This window comes from Odocoileus virginianus, chromosome 7 (genome assembly GCF_023699985.2).
Source record: "Odocoileus virginianus isolate 20LAN1187 ecotype Illinois chromosome 7, Ovbor_1.2, whole genome shotgun sequence".
NCBI classification, from domain to species: Eukaryota; Metazoa; Chordata; class Mammalia; order Artiodactyla; family Cervidae; genus Odocoileus; species Odocoileus virginianus.
In genome coordinates, this window is record NC_069680.1 from 76,149,103 (window position 1) to 76,169,722 (window position 20,620).

General features: G+C 44.4%; 1 protein-coding gene across 5 annotated transcripts in view; it reads left to right on the forward strand.

Moving 5' to 3' along the window:
* Nucleotides 1-20,620, forward strand: part of WDFY4 (WDFY family member 4) — a 257,168-nt gene that overhangs the window by 120,488 nt on the left and 116,060 nt on the right. For all 5 annotated transcript variants that reach the window (XM_070471003.1, XM_070471005.1, XM_070471006.1 and 2 more), the window contains exons 36-39: nucleotides 2,299-2,537; nucleotides 3,365-3,486; nucleotides 4,971-5,156; nucleotides 5,885-6,021. In XM_070471003.1, the coding sequence (XP_070327104.1) occupies nucleotides 2,299-2,537; nucleotides 3,365-3,486; nucleotides 4,971-5,156; nucleotides 5,885-6,021 (684 nt within the window). The remainder of the gene's footprint in view (nucleotides 1-2,298; nucleotides 2,538-3,364; nucleotides 3,487-4,970; nucleotides 5,157-5,884; nucleotides 6,022-20,620) is intronic.

Below are 20,620 nucleotides of genomic sequence, written 5' to 3' on the forward strand. Positions count from 1 at the left end.
AGATCCACTTCTGGTTTGTCATATTTGGGCCTTCCTGAAATTGAAGCCAAAGTCTGTTTTTATTTTGTCCTATTTTTCTTGCATGTGCTCTCTCTCTCTCTAGATCTATATACATATCCACACATGTCAATGCATGCCTGCAAATACATGCTTATATGTAAATCTCTGTGTGTGCACATGTGTACACATTCTTTATTGTATGTGTGTACACACGCATACACACAGATTCATAAAATCTCAGAATGCCAGAGTTGAACTCTTTCTTGCTGCTTGCTGCTTCCCATTTCATTCTGGAAACCTTTCCTGACAAGTGACTGTTCACTTTTTTGTGAGGAGCTCTCTGTGGTATGAGGGGGTTCAAGGCAGCAGGACACCTGTGATGGTTGGAAAACACTTTCTCTTACAAGCTGAGATCTGCCTCCAGAAGCTTGTGCCCACAGCTCCCGGTGTGTTCCCTGCAGCAGGATCCAGGGAAGCCCCTCTCCTTCCTCTTCACACCTTGGAGAGACAGTGACACCAGCGCCCCCAGCACCTTCTGTCTGTGGAGGCACCTGCATGCTCCAGGACAGGGCCTCGGCACAGTTCCTCGAGTGGTATTCAGTCTGGCTGATGCTCAGTTCTAGGCAACCTGAAAAGAAGATATTCAGAGGCTTCTTCAAAAATAGCTCCAAGAAGGCAGAAATATCCCTTGTCAGCTCCAAGGGGATTAAAATCAGATTATTGGGAGGCTGTGTCGAGAATGAGAGTAGCCACCAAGTTCCTCTCTTAGTGAGTCTGGGTTCCTATTACGGAATGCCTTAGATGGGGAACTTAGCAGCAAACGTTTATTTCTCAGAGTTATAGAGGTTGGGAAGTCCAAGATCAAAGTGCCAGCTGATCTGGTGTCCTCTGAGGGCTCTTTTTCTGGTTTTAGAAATGGTCTCATTGTACCCTCAACATGCTAGAGAGAGAGAGAGCATGCAAGCTCACCTGTTTCTTCCTATAAGGGCATTAATCCCACCCTGAGGGCTCCATCCTCATGATCAAGAGATCCCATCTCTAAATACATCACATTCCATCTCTGAATACATCACATTACAATACTAGAGTTTCAACATATGAATTTGGGGGTGATACTAACATTTAATCCATAGCAGCTCCCTAGTGATCAAAGCAAATACTCAGAGCTAATAGCAAAGAGTTGCTGCCTCCTGGGGCTGATGTGTGTTCAGCAGGGTGCCAGGCCCCAGGACTCTCACTACCCACATCTACCACCCTTCTCTCCTGCTCACCACCTGTGACTCTCACAGCTCTTAACCTCAGTTTGAAAGATGTGACCCATATTTCAAAGGAGGAGAGGATGATGTAGAGGATGAGAGGATGATGATAAAAACATGAGCCCCAAATCCAGCAGATTTAAATAACACTTAATTAGTATAAAACTTGCATTACCTATGAAATTTGAAGAGAGCAATCTAAAAGTAACAAATGACCCTTCTAATCTACTGGAAAGTTTTGCACACAACATTTGTTCTATGGATTCTTTTCAACGAAGTCAAGCAGATGGATGGCTTCAATGTTCAGACCAGAAATCAGGACCTTCTGCCTTAACCCTCTAAAATCTCTCACATACTGAAGTCCATGGATATTTGAGTGCACATCTCCTTTAGAAGATACAGTGGTTAAGAGGATGACTCAAGTGTTTGGTATAGGTTTTACTCTTGCTGACCACCTATCTCTCCCATCCCTCAAACTCTCAGCCTTTTTAACCCTAAAGTGTGATAATCTTAGTGTCTACTTCATGATGTTGTTATGATGTTTAAATGAAGCAATATATGTAGACATATGCAAACAAATGCAAAAATACTTAGCATGGTAACTGGAATAGCATAACAATCTATGCCTGACAACAAGTATTAATAGTTAATAACAAAAAAAAATAGTTAATAACTTGTTTTTAACACTAGATGCTATTAGTAGTTCTTGTATATGGAATGTCAACTGTGTTACGTTAGTAGCACGGAAATCTCTGGTCCCCACTTTACATAGTCTGCTTTACATAATTTGACTGTGGTAAACTTTTAATTTTTTATACCAGTTTTGGTGAACTTAAATGTTTGAATTCCCTTTATTGGTCATCCACTTAAATAGAAGATCCAAGGTAGAGGAAGTAGTCCTTTTTCGATTTTAGAAATGTCACGTTTTGAAATACAGAAAAGAATCTGAGATTGTATCATTTTCCTGATTAACTGGGTTGGTATCTCAACTTCAAGGTGTTCCCAAGTATGTGTGTGTATGTGTGTTTATTTTATGACACAGGTCATCGAGAACGCCTCTTCTCAGAAGGACACTGTCATCAGTGCTCTGTACAGCAGTTTAAATAAAGTTATTCTTTATAGCCTCTCCAAGCCCCACCAGTCCCTCTCCGAATGCCTCAGCCTCCTCAGCATCCTGGGCTTTCTTCAGGAACACTGGGACATTGTGTTTGCCACCTATAATTCCAACGCCAGCTTCCTCATGTGCCTCATGCACTGTCTTCTGCTGCTCAGTGCTAGAAGGTTAGAGCTGCCCTCCTCAAATCCCTCTATGTGGCAAAGAGACCTCAAAAACCCAAAGGGACTTTATCCTGGAAATTTCAGTAATGGGCATTCTCATACACTGGTATTTTTTCGTATCCTTGTTTCTCATTTTTGGTTCAATCCACAAACATGTTCTGTCTCTTCTTCTTGGTTGGGTGATGGGCCCAGAGAAGAGGGTACTTGGACAAGAACAGTTCCAGGAATTCTAGAGCATGTGGCCCATAGGGAACCTAAGATGTGAACTGCTGCACCCTACTTAGAACCAGCTATATGACATGTGGGTTTTCAGCAGAATATAAATACAGGGTTCTTGTTCAAAAATTACTAAGAATTTTGAGGTTGCAACAGCAGAGCCTGAGCATGGGACCCTTCTGAGTGAGGCCCACACATAATTGCCTGAGTCATAGGCCCATGAAGCTGGCCCTGGCCCCGTTCCACAAGGAATGAGATTAGTGCCGAGTAAAGGCAGATTTCAGTGTTTCAGGAGTCTGCAAAAAGAAATGACCACTTCTCATAATAGGAAAACCAAGAGAGGGTGGAGGGGGCCTGTTAGGAGCATAGATGGGATTTAATAAGATAGAAATAAAAAGACAGCTTTTTTAATTATTATTTTCCAGAATGCTTCTCTAAAATATCTGTCATGGAAATTGTCATAGATGCTTGCTCTAACTTGATTAGACAAGTTTTTTTTTTTCTTTTTTCATGTTGATGTGTACTGAGTTTGCAGGATAATTATTTGTAACAAAGAACAGTGAAATGATCCCAAAGAAACTGCTGTTCATGATGAACAATCTCTTCCCTACTAGTTATCCAGAAGGATTTGGATTGGAACCCAAGCCTAGAATGACTCCTTATCATCAAGTCTTTCTTTCTCCAAATGAAGAAACAAGAGAAAAAAGAGGGGAAGAATTCCCAAGCTTGAGCGATGGTACATTTTATTTGTTGTTTGTGGAGGAGTAGATGGATAGTGGTAATTGCTAGGGCTGCATTTTTCATTTTTTTTCCCCCTAAGACAAGGGAGCAAATACTATGAAGAAGATTCTTTAAGGCCAGAAGAGGTCCTAGAACAATATAATAATATAGCAAGGTAACATGGTAGAGAATAAAATTGGAATGATCTTTGTATACAAGAAATAGAATGGATGGACATATGTACGGATGGATAAAGGGAAAGTTCTGTGGGACTTGGTGAGACTAAGAACTTCGTATACTAACTAAAGCCTGAGAACGTCACTGTAAGTTGATTTAACTTCTTAGCTGATCTCTTTTCTTTGGACCATAGATGTGGAAATGGGTATGCTATCTGACTCAGTTCAAGCCATTACCTAGCTGTCTCTCAGCTTTCTACTCTAGAAAATGGGAATGAAATAAAGCAACTCATTAGTTTATAAGATATTTGGCTTACTGTATTTTATTCTTGGATTTGATAGCATCAAATCAAGTTACAGGGATTGGCACTTTGTGGGGGGAGGAAAAGGCAGCCAGATCCCTGTATCTGAGAAATTTCTCCCTCTTGATCCAGAATGCCTCAGCAGACCTTCTTCCACCATTTTAGCTGGCTGGCTGTGACACTTACCTTGTGATGTCTTGTGATGCCAGGTGGAAGGGACAAGGGCCCTTATTTTTTGGTCAGACCTGTGCCCAAAGCCAGTGCTCAAAAATCTTGTGTGTTTAGAGTTTATGCTGCTGCAGTCTTAATTACAGCATGAATACTTGCATTTTGGGATTTAACTAGCAGAGTGGACTGAACAATGTCCATTTCCCTGGGGTGAGAAAAACAAACTATAGAGGCTGGTACTGAAGAGGGAGTCAAGTGACACAAAATCAGAAGACAGGCACAGTTAAGAGTAGAAGGTTAGGCGCAGAACAGTTACAACTGGCTTGCTAGATTTGTCCATCTCCCTGAAAATCCTGGGCACTGGATGGGTAGGTAACTAGAAGTATGAACAGAGAGGATTTGCTTGGTTCCTGGGCCCCTGGGTACAGTCTTAGGTTCAGTGTCCATCCCCCTGAGGGGCTGACATGAAAGTCAAGGTTGGAAGGAGCTATTTTGGGGGGGCTATTTTGTTACCTAAAGCTTACACAGGGTATCTCTCTGTTTGGTATCTAACAGAATTGGGGATGGGAGAAAGAGGCTCACTGAGTCCATCAATCATGTTTCCCAGCTCTGGACATGTGAGGCAGGCAGGATTTGATGGTGGTGATGGGGGAGAGGCCAGGTCACAAGGATGTTGGTAGCTATTGTCCTTGTCCTACGGTTCTACATACTGACAGCTTTCTGGCTGGAGCTTGCAAAGCTGAGATGATGTCCAAGAAAGGTGCACATGAAAGGAACATGATATGCCATCTCCTGATTTTCTCTGTGGGAAGCACTGAGGCTGCTCTGATTGTGCGATGTACTCTCTCCATTAGTTCAGCACAATATCCAGAAGACTGTACGAACTCTCTGGCAGCAGCTCGTGGCACAGAGGCGGCAGGAACTGGAGGATACCTTCAAGATTGATCTTTCTGTGAAACCTGGAGAGAGTGAAGTGAAGATTGAGGAGATCACCCCACTCTGGGAAGAGACAATGCTCAAGGCCTGGCAGCATTACCTAGGTCTCTGTCTACTTGGCTTCAGAGAACAGAACTTCTGAGTCTCAAAGAGCCAGGTTCCCCCAGAGTTCCACTCAGGGCCCAGAGCCTTTTACACCACACCTTCTCTCTCATCCCTTTGGTGGGTGGGATTTACATCACTGAAGCCTCATAAGTCTTTGCTCAAAGAACTAATGCTGCTTTGCATCTCAGAGGAAAGGAAGGCCAGACGTGTCAATCAAGCAAGCAGACTCTAGTAATCTCTTAGAGGAAAGGGCCACACGTTGGAGCTCTAGCTTGGACTCTGGAATTTAGGGCTTTAGGTCCTGCGCTGATATTCACATATCCAGTTTTAAACCTTGTGCCAAGTCATGCAGTGACCTGGAGTCTCAGGTTTTTCAAGTTCCAAGTAAAAGTCTTCATCCCAAAGATATTAACATCTTTTGCATTCTATCAGCGACTCAACATTTTTACTCTCATATTAGTCAATGCCATTGTAGGAATGATGTCTTAAGTTTCATTTTAAAGAGGTCATTACTCACAAGTTATGACTCACATACTTTTTTTTAAGTTTCTCAGCATCAGAAAATTCATAATGATTCAAACTTTTAGGCTAGATTGTTTCCCTTATTGGAGACAGGCACACTGGGCTTGTGCCCCTGGATGGCCCTTTGAAAGTCAAGCAAGCTATAGAAATCATGTGTGTCTCCCTCTTAACTTCAGCTCTGATGTCTTTGCTTCTCTATCATCAGCATCTGAAAAGAAGTCATTGGCCAGTCGCTCAAACGTTGGATACCATGGCAAAGTTTCTTCGTGGAGTGGAAGCTTGTCCTCAGCCATGAGGCTGATGCCTGGGCGGCAGACCAAGGACCCTGAGTGCAAAGCAGAGGTGAGCCCAGACCCCTTTGCCTTAGAGACCATCAGACATTTGCTTCAAATACCCATGTGTCATGTCTTCTCTCTCTCTCTTGTCACCGGATATAATGTTTCTATGTCCTTCCAAACATTCAAGGGTAATGTTTGCACGTGGCTTCCCAGTAGAGGCTACATCTAAGGGAGTCAGGTCTTAGGTTAGTTTTAGCCGGAAGTTAATATGGGCTCCACTTGAGTGCCAAGAGCAGCTGTTCCTTAAGGCATTAAAACAAACCAATCCTCGTGCCCATTTTCTTTGAGTCAGGTGTACTACAAGAGCCCTAACCCACAGCTCCACAGGAGCTGGGTGTGTGAGCACAGCAAAGGGGGACAGAAGAGCTGGTGCCATTTTTGGGAGACATGGTAGGTTCTCTTGACCATGTGGGGATGAGCCGTTGGGGTTTTCTAATCCATGTCTCAAAAACTGCATATCAAACCAACCTAAAACTCAATAATACTGACATGATTTTGTGTATGTGTGTGTGATCGTGCATGCTGTGGTAAGGAATCTGGAGCACAGTAGTAGTTAGGGGTGTCTCTACTCCATGATGGCCTTAGGTAAGATCATGGGAAAACTCACTTACACATCTGGGGTTTGCTGCTGGCTCTGGCAGAGACTGTTGACCAGAACACCTACACATGAATTCTTCATGCCTCTTAAGCTTCCTTACTACCTAGTGGCTGAATTTTACATTTCCATAGTGAGGGAGAAGGAGAGAGAGAAAAATGGAAAAAGGGAGAGAGAAAGGTGGAGGCCCCATTGACTTTCATTACCCAGCTTTGGAAGCTATGCAACATCACCTCTGCAGCAGTCATTTTTGGTCCAGACAAGCACAAAACTCTTCCCAGATTCATGGGGAAGGCAAAAGACTCTACCTCCTGGTAGGGAGGTGGCAAGTTTCTGCAAGAGCACATCATATTGGAAATAATGCCAAGGCTCTCCTTGGAGAACACAATCTGTCATATATTCTAATGCTGGAGTCACTGACTTACCTTTAGAGGCAGAAGGTAGTCCTTCAATAGTCATAGCCTTAGGATCAAGAGACCTTTGGAAATTCACTTAACTCCTCTGAGTCATTTATCTCCTGACCTCCACAGTAGGACAAATACCTGTGGGAAACTGTGAGAAGGGACTCCCCAGGAAGTGGGGTAGATGGTTGGCAGATACATTACACAATTCGAACTCTGCCCATATAACTTTGGAGAGTGAGGTTGGCTCCATATGCTATGTGCTCAGAATCTAGGCCCTGCTGTCACCACGGGTCTTGTTGTCCACTCTGGTCAATGCATGATGGGGAGGGCCATTGTTGGATGCTGGGAGAAGAGAGGAATGAAGGGCTGCCTGCAAGTGCCCAGACCTCTTGGGGAAGGGGAGCTTCTTCTTTCCAAGCTTCAGAAACAGTAGACTTCAGGACAAGCAGAGAAAGCCCAAGATGGAAAGGAAGACAGAAGATGAAATTGACTAGGCTGGCTGGGCCCACGGTGTTCAGAGCTGAAGGCAGGCTGTGTCCTCAGTGAATTGGCTTGTGGAAGACACTGCTCATTATATTTGCCTACAGACTTACTGGCTGACTGAGTGAGTGAATAACTGAGGTTTCTGTGCCAGCTACATCACACAACTATTTTTAGTCTCATTTTATAGATGTGTGATAAAATCTAAAAAAAAAAGAGTCAAGGGCTTTGCAGCCAGGAAGTGGCAGAGTGGAAATAGGATCGTCATTCATAGTCTGTGCACTGCTGAGCACACACTTAGACAACTTCATAACCTCTCAGAGCTTTGATTCCTGAACTTCAAACCAGAACTGTGCTCTGCTTACACTAGACTATGTGGAAGCACTTGGAATGTGTAAGTGCTTTAGAAATAAAACAGTTTACAAAATTCCAGTTTACTTTATAGCTCAAGGTGAAGACCATCCCACACATGGTTCAGCTGCCCCAATCTTGGAAGCAGGAACATCCCTACTTGTGCCCAAGCACTTGCTCCTGACCAGTGTCATTTGTAGCAGGAAGGATCCAGCCCCGCTTCCCTGACGCTTCTAACTCCTTGACCAAGTTAATTGGTCATTGTCCCCAGGAGGACAGGTTAGTCTGGCTGGGCAGCTTCGGAAGTGACAACTGGGATGCTGGGTGTTCACATGTATTTTATGGGAACCCCTGCACTATTGATACTGTCTCTTGCCAGGTCACTGTCTCTGGCACAGTTTAGTAGCTCTGAGTCCTAGGGAGGTTTGTTGAGAAACAGTACATCTGAAAGAAGCTTGAGTAGACAGCAATGTTTGGAGCCATGTCAGTTTACAGATGATTTGTATAATAGCAGTTTGTTCTTGACTCACATTGAGAGATCTGGAAGAAAGAATATTGGAAGTTGGCCTTGTCTTTGGTGAAGGCAAACTGCTGAAGATGTCTTCTACAGCAGTTGAGGTCTCATCCATCCATTCATTCACTCCACAAATTTTTATTGAGTGCTTATTCAGTCCTCTGCTCTAAGTACTGAGGTTACAGAAGGAAAAACCAGCATATTTTCTGCTTACAAGGAGACTGCATTCTAGGAGGTGAAGATAGACAATAAACAGATAAAGAAGTTTGTAATGTTGGGGTGCTAATTGCAACACGGAAAAATGGAGCAGTAAGTGGGATGGGGTGAAGAGAGAGGTGCTGGGCCACTTAGATGGAGGTGGCCAGAAGTCTTCTCTGGGAAGGAGGTGTGAGAGCAGAGAAATGAGGAAGGATAGGAGCCTTGTGACTCTGGGAAAGAATGGTCAGGCAGGGAGGTCCACCGGGCACAGGCACCAAGGGAGGAGTGTGTTGGAGGTCCTAGGACAGCAGACGCCAGTGTGGCTGGACAGCAGTGGGGGCCAGACAGCCTCAGGGTATGAGTCCCTCAGCTGTTAGCACCAGGAAGGACTGTGCTTTTCTGCAGCAACTTATAAAAAGGAGAACTTCTGACACCATTATGTTTTCCTCTTTCATTTGGGCACTTGGAAGCCAGAGAGATAAGGCTGGCCCAACTTGGGTAACCGCACATGCCCGATGAGATAAATTTTTGCAAACACATGTACAAGCACACATGTATTTGCACACACTTCTTCCTTCTTGGTTGAACCCCGTTTTACCTCCGGCCTATCTTTTCTATAGCTTATTCTGTCTTGTGGAATTTTAAAAGACAAATCATTTTTGAAACAAAGTGGACCATGCTTTAATTTAAAAAGAGTAACTGCATCTTTCCTGAGCAGCATCTCCTACCAGTAACTCAGTCTGGGATGGGTACAGTGCCTGGCAGTACATAGAAGGTTCTTAAAGAACGTAGGGAGCCGCCCAGGGCTCTCCCTTCTTTCTGTGGGAAGAAACTCACCAGCCTATAGAGCCCGCATCCGTCACTCATCCATGCTAGATGCCTTTGTTGCTAACAGAAGGCACAACTTCTCAGGTACATATGTACACTGTGATGTCATAGGATAAGAGCACAACTATTTGCCCTGGGGTCTGTTTAATTATTTTTAAAAATTAATTTTGATTATTACAGCTGATTACACCTCAGTGAGCAATGTAATTGATATTTTCTAATGTATCCCAAGGAACATTTTGTACAACACGTTTTTTGTTGTTGAAGGTTAAAGACTCCGTTATTGGTTTTTCCCTAAATATGCCCACATCATTAGTCCCTCCAGTGAGAAGGTCGCCATCTGGAAAAAGCAGCATGGAGACATTATTCAGGCACAAGTGCATGAAATTGGTGTTTCTGCATCTTTTGTCTCTCTTCTGGAAAGAAGAGGCTTGTAATTAAAGGAGTTGGTTTTGGAGGAAACATTATTCATTTGGTGTTATTCCTTATCATGTCAGCAGCTGACAGCTCTATAGCACTGATAAATTGTTTCTTGGAGGGAAACACACAATGTACGATTTCTGATGCCTTTTACCTAGCTTCATTTTCAGTAGAAAATGCTTTCTTTTTGGCAGGTGAGTTGAACTTTGAGGCAAGACTGATATGATAGATGGTATTTCTTCTTTTTCTCCCACTGACCTCCATCACAGCCCCTTCTGGGATCAGAGTGTGAAGTCATGGTCTCTACCAGGGTGAAGGCTATGGGCGTTAAGTGTATTGGACAGAGGTTGGGACCCTGGGCTCCCTTGAGGTCACCAAAGGCCAACTAAGGGTGTCCAGGAAGTCACTTTATTATGCCTCTCTCAGCTTGGAGAGATCCAGAGGGCACACTCTGGCCAGCCATCCCTCTTCACAGCAGTGGGAGTGACTTTGGTCACCTGCTTAGCTTCAGGCTTTCTTCGTTAAAAATAGGTTGGAAAAACACCAACAACCAATGTTGGTTTCCTAGTTTTGGCAAATACACCTTGTTATGGGAAACTAGGTGAGGGATTGGCAGGGATTCTGTGTACTATCTTTACTACTTTTCTGTGGATCCAAAATTATTCCAAAACATAAAGTGTGCCATCTTCTGGGGTTTTTTTTGTTTTGTTTTAAGCATCAGCAAAGAGAAAGTGGGGTCATGGAACATGGGAGCTGGAAGTCAGGTGGGAAGGGGTTGTGAGGATGAGTGGATGTGAGGAGGGGGATAGTCATGGAAGCTGCAGGTGGCAGGATGGGCATGGAGACAGATCAGTGGGGCACTGAGGGTTAAGCAGGGGAATGGCATATTTCTGTTTGTATAGGTTATGTTGGCGTTTAGGACCCTTGAGAGAAGGGACAAGCTGGGGCTGTAGCATCCCTCACATGGGAGATGTTGGAGGCTGCAGAGGCAGTGGTTGGAGCAGTGGAAACCAAAGAACACACAAGGGAAATTGTTTACCGTGACTGGGATTGGCAAAACAAAATAAAGGGCCACCAAAGACGGGTCCTAGCTCCAGGCCTCTTAAATCATGCCGTGAGAATGGAGTGTACCCACCAGTGGGAGGTGTGGGAGGTGTGTGATTCACATGTTTTCTGGAGCTCTGCAGAGGAGGGGAAGGAACAAACCAGGGGACCAGCAGGTGGATGTTGGGGGCCAATTCTATCCCATAAGGAGGTGGGAGCCTCTCAGGGTGGACACAGGCCCCTGACCTGTGTCTTGTTCGGCAAAGCACGAGCTGGATTTCACCCCACTGTCCTCCTGTGATTAACTGTACCCGAGTGGACAGATGTCCCATGCAGGGGCCACACACGCCTCACCTGAGCAAACTTAGAAGGGTTATAGTGGAGCAAAAGGGTGGAAAAGAGCTGGTCTTGTGTCTGGCACATTTCCCTGGTTTTAGTGATAGCTGAGCAAGTTTTCAGCTGCTGTTTTCTAAGTCTTATATTAGAATGTTGACTTGACCCATGGAGGGAAGCTAGGGCCCTATTAGAATTAACAGAAAAGAATGAGGACTCCCTGAAAGCCAGAGAAGGGCACACTGCAGTAGCTAAACACCAAGACAAGTTTTTCGCAAGGATTTTAGGTCTGCCCTGGCAAGGACACCGATGCACTAAGCATTTACTCCAAGGTCCCATGAGGTCTTCTAACGACCACCCTGTGAGTGAACCCCTGCCCACCTAGACACACCAGAGTTGCCTGCAAAATGAGCAGTGCCCAAGCCTGGAGGCCTTGATGATCTCCGAGACTGGTCCCTCGTGTGAGTAGGATGACCATGGTCCTGCCGCTAGCTACTTCTCTGAAAGTGTGCCCAGGTCCACTACATCCTATCCCCGGCCATGGAGCAGCCCTGCCCCTGGTGGAAGAGGGGATGCTGGCTGAGACCAGCAATGGGGTGATAGCTCTACTACAAGCAGTCCTGACTCAGGTCCCTAGCAAGGAAAATGACATTTGTGACCATCCATTCTGCGAATGTTACCCATTTCCCTTCTTAAAAACCACTGTGGAAAAAAAAAAAAAAAACACTGTGGAAATTTTCAAACAGATATATAAGTAGAGAAAATAAAAAATGAATCCACATGTATCTATTCATCGCTTAACTTCCACAGTTTTCAATTCCTGGCCAATCTTGTCTCTTCACTATCCCCACTCACTTTCTCCCTCTGCCCAGAATAATTCTGAAGCAACCTCCCAGACATCATATCATTTCGTGTGTAAATGTTCCTTTATACTTATTTTCTCCTTAAAGAAATCACGATGCCCAAATTAAAACTGCAGAAAAAGAAGGAAGAGTACAGAATGGAAGGCTTGAGTAGTCACTCTGGGAGTGATCAAGCCACTCTCCATCTTGCTTTCTGCCGTGTTTGCATTCATCTCCTGCTGCTGAGAGATTTTGGTCTTGTTAATGCTGGAGGCACCGTGAGCCTTTGAGAACCCCATTCCCCATTTCAGGAAGGAGGGTGAGGTCTGATGGGACACAACGTTTTTCCGGTTTAGTGTTTTGGCTCCTTCGTGTCCGGGGGTGAACAGCCCTTGAGGTTGAAGCCTTAGATTTCACTCACTTGGGAAAATGTATCATAAGTCAGGAGCGCCCCAGTGCTGGGAAGAACTTTTTGATAATAGCAAAGAATGGGCTTTGAAATGATGGAGAAGTTAAGTGGTGGAGTGCGGGGAACCAACCAAGGAAGTCAAAAAGCAACGATGAAATCGGAAGTTAGAATTCCCAGAGATGTTCTACTGTAAATGAATAATGTCATAGTCTGTGGGCAGGTTGGAAAAGAATTTCCAGACACAGAGTATTTCAGAAAGAGTGAGTTTATTAAGAACAAAGAGCAGAGATAAAGAGGGCGCTGCAAGCATAGCGGGCAGACCTCCTAACAGACCAGGGAGAGCCGACTGTTAGAACAGCAGGCCGGCTCAAGGGAGAGCGAGCCTATTCTTATAGCCTCAAGACAAAGAAAATTCCTGCCGGAAGGATGTCTTCAGGTGATTGGTTAGAGTTTTTACCTAATATGGAGTCAGGGAGCTGGATGGTTTAGATTGAGGGTGGGGTGGGGCTCATGGCAACGGTTGCTATGGGGGTTCAGTCAGTTCCCAAGATGACCTTGGTGTGGGGCTCTGCATCTGTGTCCTCAGTATGAGGCCCTGCACCTATGACCTTGGTATAAGGCTCCACAAATTGTAGACAAAAATCTTTAAGAGGGAGTGTGCATGTGTGAATGCTCAGTCGCTCAGTCCTGTCCATTCTTTGCGACCTCATGGACCATAGCCCCCCAGACTCCTCTGTCCATGGGATCCTCCAGGCAAGAATGCTAGAATGGATTGCCATTTCCTATTCCAGGGGATCTTCCTGACCCAGGAATCAAACCCATGTCTCCTGTGTCTCCTGCATCAGCAGGTGGGTTCTTTACCACTGCGACACCTAGGAAGCCTTTTAAGAGGGTGTAGGAAATTTAAAAAATCTGAAATTCAGAAGGTTATCACGGGGACTATTTTCACTTAAACTTGTCATAAATTCAACAATAGGTTCATGGGAAAAAGACTTTTCCAGGAGATGAATGTGCCTTTAAAGAGAGGTATTTGGAAGCAGGTAGTCTAAATTTGGCTTCCCAAGTAGTGCAGTGGTAAAGAATCCGCCTGCCAATGCAGGAGACGTAAGAGATGCGGGTTCTATCCCTGGGTCAGGAAGGTTCCCTGGAGAAGGAAATGGCAACCCACTCCAGTATTCTTGCCTGGAGAATCTCAAGGACAGAGGAGCCTGGTGGGCTACGGTCCACAGCATCAGAAAGAGTCAGACACAACTGAAGTGACTTAGCACAGCACAGCTTAAATTTGAGGGAAAATGAAGACACATGAGGACTTCTGAAAGTGAAGGAGTGAGAGAACCCAGAGACTGGTGAGGTCTTAATAATACATCTTCCTGGTGGGGCAGGAGGGCAGAAAGATAGCCTGTGTCAGCACATCAATGGAGGAGTGGGCTGGAGAAATGAGCCACTGGAAACCATGGAGAAGAGAAGACCTGCAGACACAGACTTTATGAGCAATCACAATTGCTCATAAGCCCTGTAGTGCTCGGTAGGGGGAGAAGCCTTGTGAGCCAGTAATTAAATGGGACTCTGTTAGGGGAGTAAAACCACTCAGAAATGAATGAAATGGGTCCAATCCCTGGGTTGGGAAGATCCCCCGGAGTAAGAAATGGCAATCCACTCCAGTATTATTGCCTGGAAAATTCCATGAGCAGAGGAGCCTGGTGGGCTACAGTCTGTGGGGTCGCAAAGCGTTGGACCTGAGGGACCTCTAGCCCTGAGGGACTGAGCACACAGCACATATCTTTAAAAAAAGACTTTCAAAAGTGTACATTGCTTCTACTGATGTGAGCGTTGTTACTGAGACCTTCTATTAAATGGAATCTTGGTTTTCTTAATTGTAGTGGGTAAGGCTGCCAGTGTGCAACTTTCTCCTGATGCTTTGCCCAAGATAACTGACCCTAAAAATAATGCCACCCTCCCCAGCCTGGTCTTAGAGCTCTTCATGCTGTGTCTGGACTAGAATCACTTGCAGAAAGGACCTCTATTAAGCTCTGGCTGTGGTAGTATTCAGGGACAAGAAAGAGAAAAATAGTGAAGTCAGTATCTTATTGCTTAAATCTCTGAAGTGTCTTATTTCACTTCATCCGAAAGTAAAGTCTGTGTGTGATGTATCGTAGCCCTTGGTCAGGCATGCAGATGTTCCCACACCACATTCAGAATGGGGTTGCCCAAGGCAGGAAAGCATCCTGGTGATGGAGCTGGGGACACAGCACTGCAGGTTTATGGAAATTCACCAGGCCAGGGCAACGTGTGTAACGTATGTGTGTGTGTATGTGTGTGTTTGAGGATTAGCCCTTTAGATTTTCTTCTAGTGGTCCGGGCACTCAACCAAGACACTCCCTCTCTTAATCTCTCTTCTTGACACACACACGTGCACAGGCATTCATGCTCACACACGTATATACATCCCATTCTTTTTTTAAAAAAAATTATTTTATTTTTAAAAATATTGTTTTATTTCACTGCACCAGGTCTTAGCTACGGCCCGAGGGATCTTTGATCTTTGTTGCACCATACAGGTTCTTTAGTTGCAGCATGCAAGTTGCACCATACAGGTTCTTTAGTTGCAGCATGCAAACTCTTAGTTGCAGCATGTGGGATCTACTTCTCCAACCGGGGATTGAACCCAGGCCCCATGCATTGGGCCTTCAGAATCTTAGCCACTGGACCACCAGGGAAGTCCCGACACAACCCATTCTTAAAACAATAGATGTTCGAGCCCACTGGAAGGATATGTTGTGAAACAGAAACTCCATACCACAACTGGCCACAGACTTAGGTTCCAACAACAGCGCTTGAAACAGCAGTCCCATCACCAATACATAGTATCCAGAATGAAGGGGAGGCACCATGTGGGGCTGATGGAAACAGTGGCTTTTCTTTTCACATTTTCTGAGAGGCTTAAATATTACCAGGCTATCACAAGTCCTTGTTACAGGAGTTTGAAAAATAGAAGTAAACGAACAAAGCAAACACTGATACCTTTAATGATATTTCTTTACCAAGTGCATCATTTGTGAGACAGCTTTATCTTCATAATAGAAGGATAATTAACATCACTAATTATCTAATTAAGTTCATTAAGCATCCACCAACAGTGCACCGTGAAGTTGACATTATGTTCTACTGTCAACAAATGCTTTTGATTTCTTAGGAAGTAATTAAAATGTAAATTAGCATGTGATTATATGCACAGGGGAAGTTTTGAATCAGATATTCATTTTAAAACTGCTTAGAGCAACATAATTTTTAGGTTTTTTTTGGTCAGTAAAGCAGACATTTTGCTATTAATGGTATATATTAAAGTTGCCATTTGTTCAGTTAGAATCATTGGGAGATTACAATGCTGTAAGCAGAGTGTTTAGTTGATATATTTGCTACTGTGTTTTGTGTTTTTGTGCATATTTGATCATTTTATTTAGTGTGTGTGTTTGTACCCTTTGTGTTTAACAATATTGTAACTGATTTTTTTTTTTCTGAAAACTTTCTGTTACTTAAATTCTCTAGCTGAGCTTGCTCTTTAAAGGCATTTTAGGTCAACTCTTTCAATGTATTTTTTCCATTTGGAAAATAATCAATGACTTGCTCAGAGCATGTGTCCCTACACACACAGGGAAAAGGGAAGTTGCCCAGATCACACCTGTGGTCTGGACTTCTTGGTTGCAGATTCACATTTTTCTGCTTTCTTAGGGCAGCCCTTCATTTCTGATGAAATAGGCCTGTGGTCGTGCTGAATACAGTAACCTTGTTGGATTAGGACCTTTCCTGAAACATCACAGTCTCTAGGTGTTTGCTGGAAAAGAGGCTCCCAAGACAGAAGCCACCTTGCCCAAAGCCCCAAAGCTTCTCTTCTTTGAATAATCCTGATGGAACCCTAGAATTCCTGTCCTTTACTAAAGCTTGCAGTTTACTGTGAGCTCTCAGTGCCCATGATACCACGTTCGCCATCTTCTCCCATGAAGACACTGGGCCATCTGAGCGTCTAGCTGATGTCATCAGTTTAGGGAGGAGGAAAAGTCTCTTCTCAGGATTCTGAACCTCTTACATTACTTCTTGGATAATTTTTTTCTAGGGATGGATTTAGGTGGTGATAGATCCAGGCCCCTCAGTTTTGTAGGTACGAGATTTCAGATAAATGCAGAGAGAAATACAGAGGCCTAAGAGAGACTGCCTCTTGTCCTCTTGAGAGGATCAGTGTCAGAGCTTGGGCATGAGTAGAGCCCAGTGAACCACTAGCTAGTCATCACTGTGGGTGCTGACATCCCTGTAGTCCAAGCAGAGAGAGGCTGATGTCCTGGGGCCTGGGGTGGGGCAGACATCATTGTGCAGTGACTGGCAGTAGACTGAGGCCAGCCGGACCACAGTGACACCATGCTGCGAAACTCACCAGCACGGGGCCATGGATCCGCATAGAGATGGGCATTATTGAGCCTGATCCCCAAGCTCTGCTGACAAGCTGTGAGCTGTGGTGTAGTATGTTGACCTGGGAGAAGGGCACCATCTATCCAGAGAGGGCTTCTTTTTCTAATTCATGCAAAGGACACATGCAGTGGCTAGGTTAGCAGAGACCCTGACCTGACCAGGGGATCCTTCTGCTAAAATTGCATGATGGTGACCTTTTCCTAACATGTAGCAAGTACCTACCTCAGCTAGCACATAGAATTTCTCAATCAGCATTATCGACTGTTTACTCTTAAAACTTAGTGTGGTCTACTATATCATGACTTACTAAGAATGCAAAGGCCACAGAATAAAAGAATATTTAACACTGACAATAACTTACTTGGTCCCATGGCTGGCTCATGGTCCTGCCTCCTGCTGGTCACTGTAACTGGTGCTAAGGAATGGCTCCATCACCGTGCTCCACAAAAGTGGAGCATATCAAATACAATAAATACTTTATCATATGTATTTCAACAGCATATGAATTTATTGAAGATATACTAGTCCTCACTAAGCATATAGAGATGAATAACACAGGACCTTACATGTAACAAATCCTTGAAGTCCAGGTATTTATCTCCCTAGCTAGATTATATCTAAGAATTACAGTAGATGCATTTCTGAAAAACATGTAGATATGTCAATATTTTATAAATTAATAGATTCGAAATTTGCGTAGGAACTTGGCAACTTGAAAAATCCTGGGCTGAATCCTTTTGAAAACTAAATTCAGTCCTTTACTTTGAAGGCTAATTATACCTAGGAATCTTATTTCGAGGTTCAGGTTTTTATAGATTAGATTTCCTAATGTGATACCTCACAGGTATGCCTGCATTCCAGAAACTTTATGTTGTGGTTGGGGTGGGGTAACATCATTACAGGAAAGGCTTTCAAGTTTAAAAAATTATGACTTTTGGCTGGGGAAAACACATCTTTTGATTATTTATTCCTCTAAATTTGAATATTTAAAACTTAAACATATTCATTGGTGTGGAATGCTTTAGAGTTCATAAGACAGAAATGTCCCAAACTATATAAATGATAAAAAAACAGCAGATGGCCGTGGAGTGGAGAATCAGTCTGGGGCCCTCCCGAGGCACTGCTGCCATCACCACCGCCAGCCCCTCACTCCTAGCTCGGCCGCGAGGCGCCTGCTGCGTGAGTTAGAGCCGTGTTCTCGCCCTGGGACCCATCTATTATGAGAAACCATTTTGGTTAATTAAAAAAGTCTTTCAAAGTCTCAGAACAGGAAGTTCTGAAATTTTCTTCTCATCACTGTTGTCAGTGGGGGTTGGTGCAAACTTGGCTCCAGGCCGTCATGGAAGGAAATGGGCCTGGACGTGGAGGAGGCAGCGGAGACAGCCAGAGAGCGTGGAGTCCAGGCCTGGGAGGTCTCTCAGGGGTTCTTGGACACTAGAGTGTCTACTGGTTTAATTAGGAGTGATAGGAGGAGTAGCTGAGCTTGAGCATCAGATGGATTCTTGCAAATGGTTCCTGACTCATAGACTTCTTTGTCTGGGATCTGGTGTGCGGACTAGGGGCAGACTCGGGAATGCCATAGGTTGTAAGTGATAATAAAGCTGAGAGGGAAGAGTAAACTCCTGAAAAGGACTCGGCTAGTACCAAGGCTTGATGGTGGGCATGAGTTCATGTGTTTGAGAACAGAGGGAGAGTAAGTGGATCACAGAGATTGAATGTGAGACTGGTCCCGGAAGAGGGTGGTAGGAGCCAGTTGTCAAGTGCCATTTCAGTTTTCTAGGCATCAGAAAAGATGTCTATGTCTGTGACTCCATCTGCATACACATCTCTACCACCATCTCTCTCTCATCTACTGAACACTCAGTTCTGATCTGGACATTCCCTCCTTCAACAGTCCATGAACATTCATGGATCTTCTACCATATCCCAGGTTATTGGCTTAAGGCCAGAGGGTACTAACAGTAAAAAGTATGTCCCTGACCTTCTAGGTGGGTGAAATAACTACAATATTAACAAACTGAAGTTGAGCTGAGACTTGAAGAAGGAGGAGGAGGATGGAAAGGAGGAGGAAGGATGTGAAGGAAGATTAGTGGGGACAGAGAGGCCCCTCCGGGTGCAAAGGAACTGTCGTGGGTCAGAGGCTGCCTTTGTATTATTACTGGAATATCATATCTTGTTTATGTTGATCCCATGTATGTATTTATTTATATTCTGACTCAATCCCCAGAGGATTTATGGTATCTAATGTGATGCATGCAATAAAATGAGGAAATGAGATCAAGAAAAATAAAATTAAAAGAAAGAAGTCAATTCCTAGGGAATTAAGATCATAAATATGTAGTCCATAACGACTTACAGTCAAACATCTACAGCATGCCTGAGCTTTCTGGCTGTCATTGTGGAGTGGGAGGCAAGATAGTTTATATATTTATTCCTCTCCCATCAATTATGCTTCTGCCAAGGAGCAGAAGTGCTTGAGAACAGGGACATAGGGAAAACAAAGCAGGTGGTCCCTCCCAGAAACTTACTGTGCCCCATCACACCGTCATGGCACCCTCATTGTGAGTTCTTAAAGATCAGGTCTCATCATGTCATGTTCCCTATTAAAAGCCATCATTTGTTCCTACACTGTCCAGAGGAGGCCTCAGACCCATGACCCATGACCATAGTGCAAGAAGCCTGATCCTCACTATTTTTCTAAGTTTCTTTCCTGTGACAATCTTGCACAGTGTTGGTGCCAAATGGGCCCACTTCCGTATTTTATCATAATGTGCCCTGTCTTCTCCCATCTCTTCACTTGGGCAGATGCCATCCCATCTACTTGGAAGAGCCTGCCCCTTCCCCTGGACCAATTGCTTTCTCCTGTGATTTAAAATCACTGTCCCTCCTGGAAGCCCTTTCCAGTCTGGCCATGACCCCTGTGGCCACAGTTATCTATTTTTCACTCACAATGGTGGCATCTATGCAGGACCAGCCTAAGGGAGAGGGAAGGGCTGGTGTTGACTATGTTACCTGTGAGTCACATGCAGCCCAGCAGTGGACACCTACTGGCAAGTCCTGGTGTGGTCCCCAAGAGAGCCGAGGTGAGCAGATAAGTGCGACATCCTGGCGGACAGCGATGTATACAGTCAGGGTTGTCATCGGGAAGATCCTCATGTGGGCCTAGATTGTGTTCAGTCCTGTCTTGAGAGCTCAGGCTAAGGGTTCTGCTCCAGATGTGGCCAGTGATAGGCTGCTTCTGGTCAAAGTGGCCTTGTCTCTCTCCTTACAGCCTAAAGAAGGAGCCTTCTCCATAAGCTCCAGCTGACCTGTTACTTCTATTTGTATTGCCAGTTTCAACATCCAGACTGTCTCAGTGATAGGCATTATTTGGAGTCGAGGAAGCTGTATTAGTTTGTCAGGGTTGCCTTAGCAAATTACCGTGGACTAGGGGCTTCACTGACAGACATTTATTTTATCACAGTTCTGGAGGCTAGAAATCCAAGATCAAGGTATCTGTCTGCAGGTTTGGTTTCTCCTGAGGCCTTGCTCCTTGACTTGTAAATGGCCTTCTTCTCCTTGAGAGCATCCCTGGGAACTCCTCCTTTTCTTAGGAGGACACTGTCCAGATTGGAAAAGTGCTACTCTAAAAGCCTTTGGTTCAATTACCTTTTTAAATACTCTATCTCTAAAGTATAGTCACACTCTGAGGTACTAGGACTCAGGGCATCAACATATGGATTTG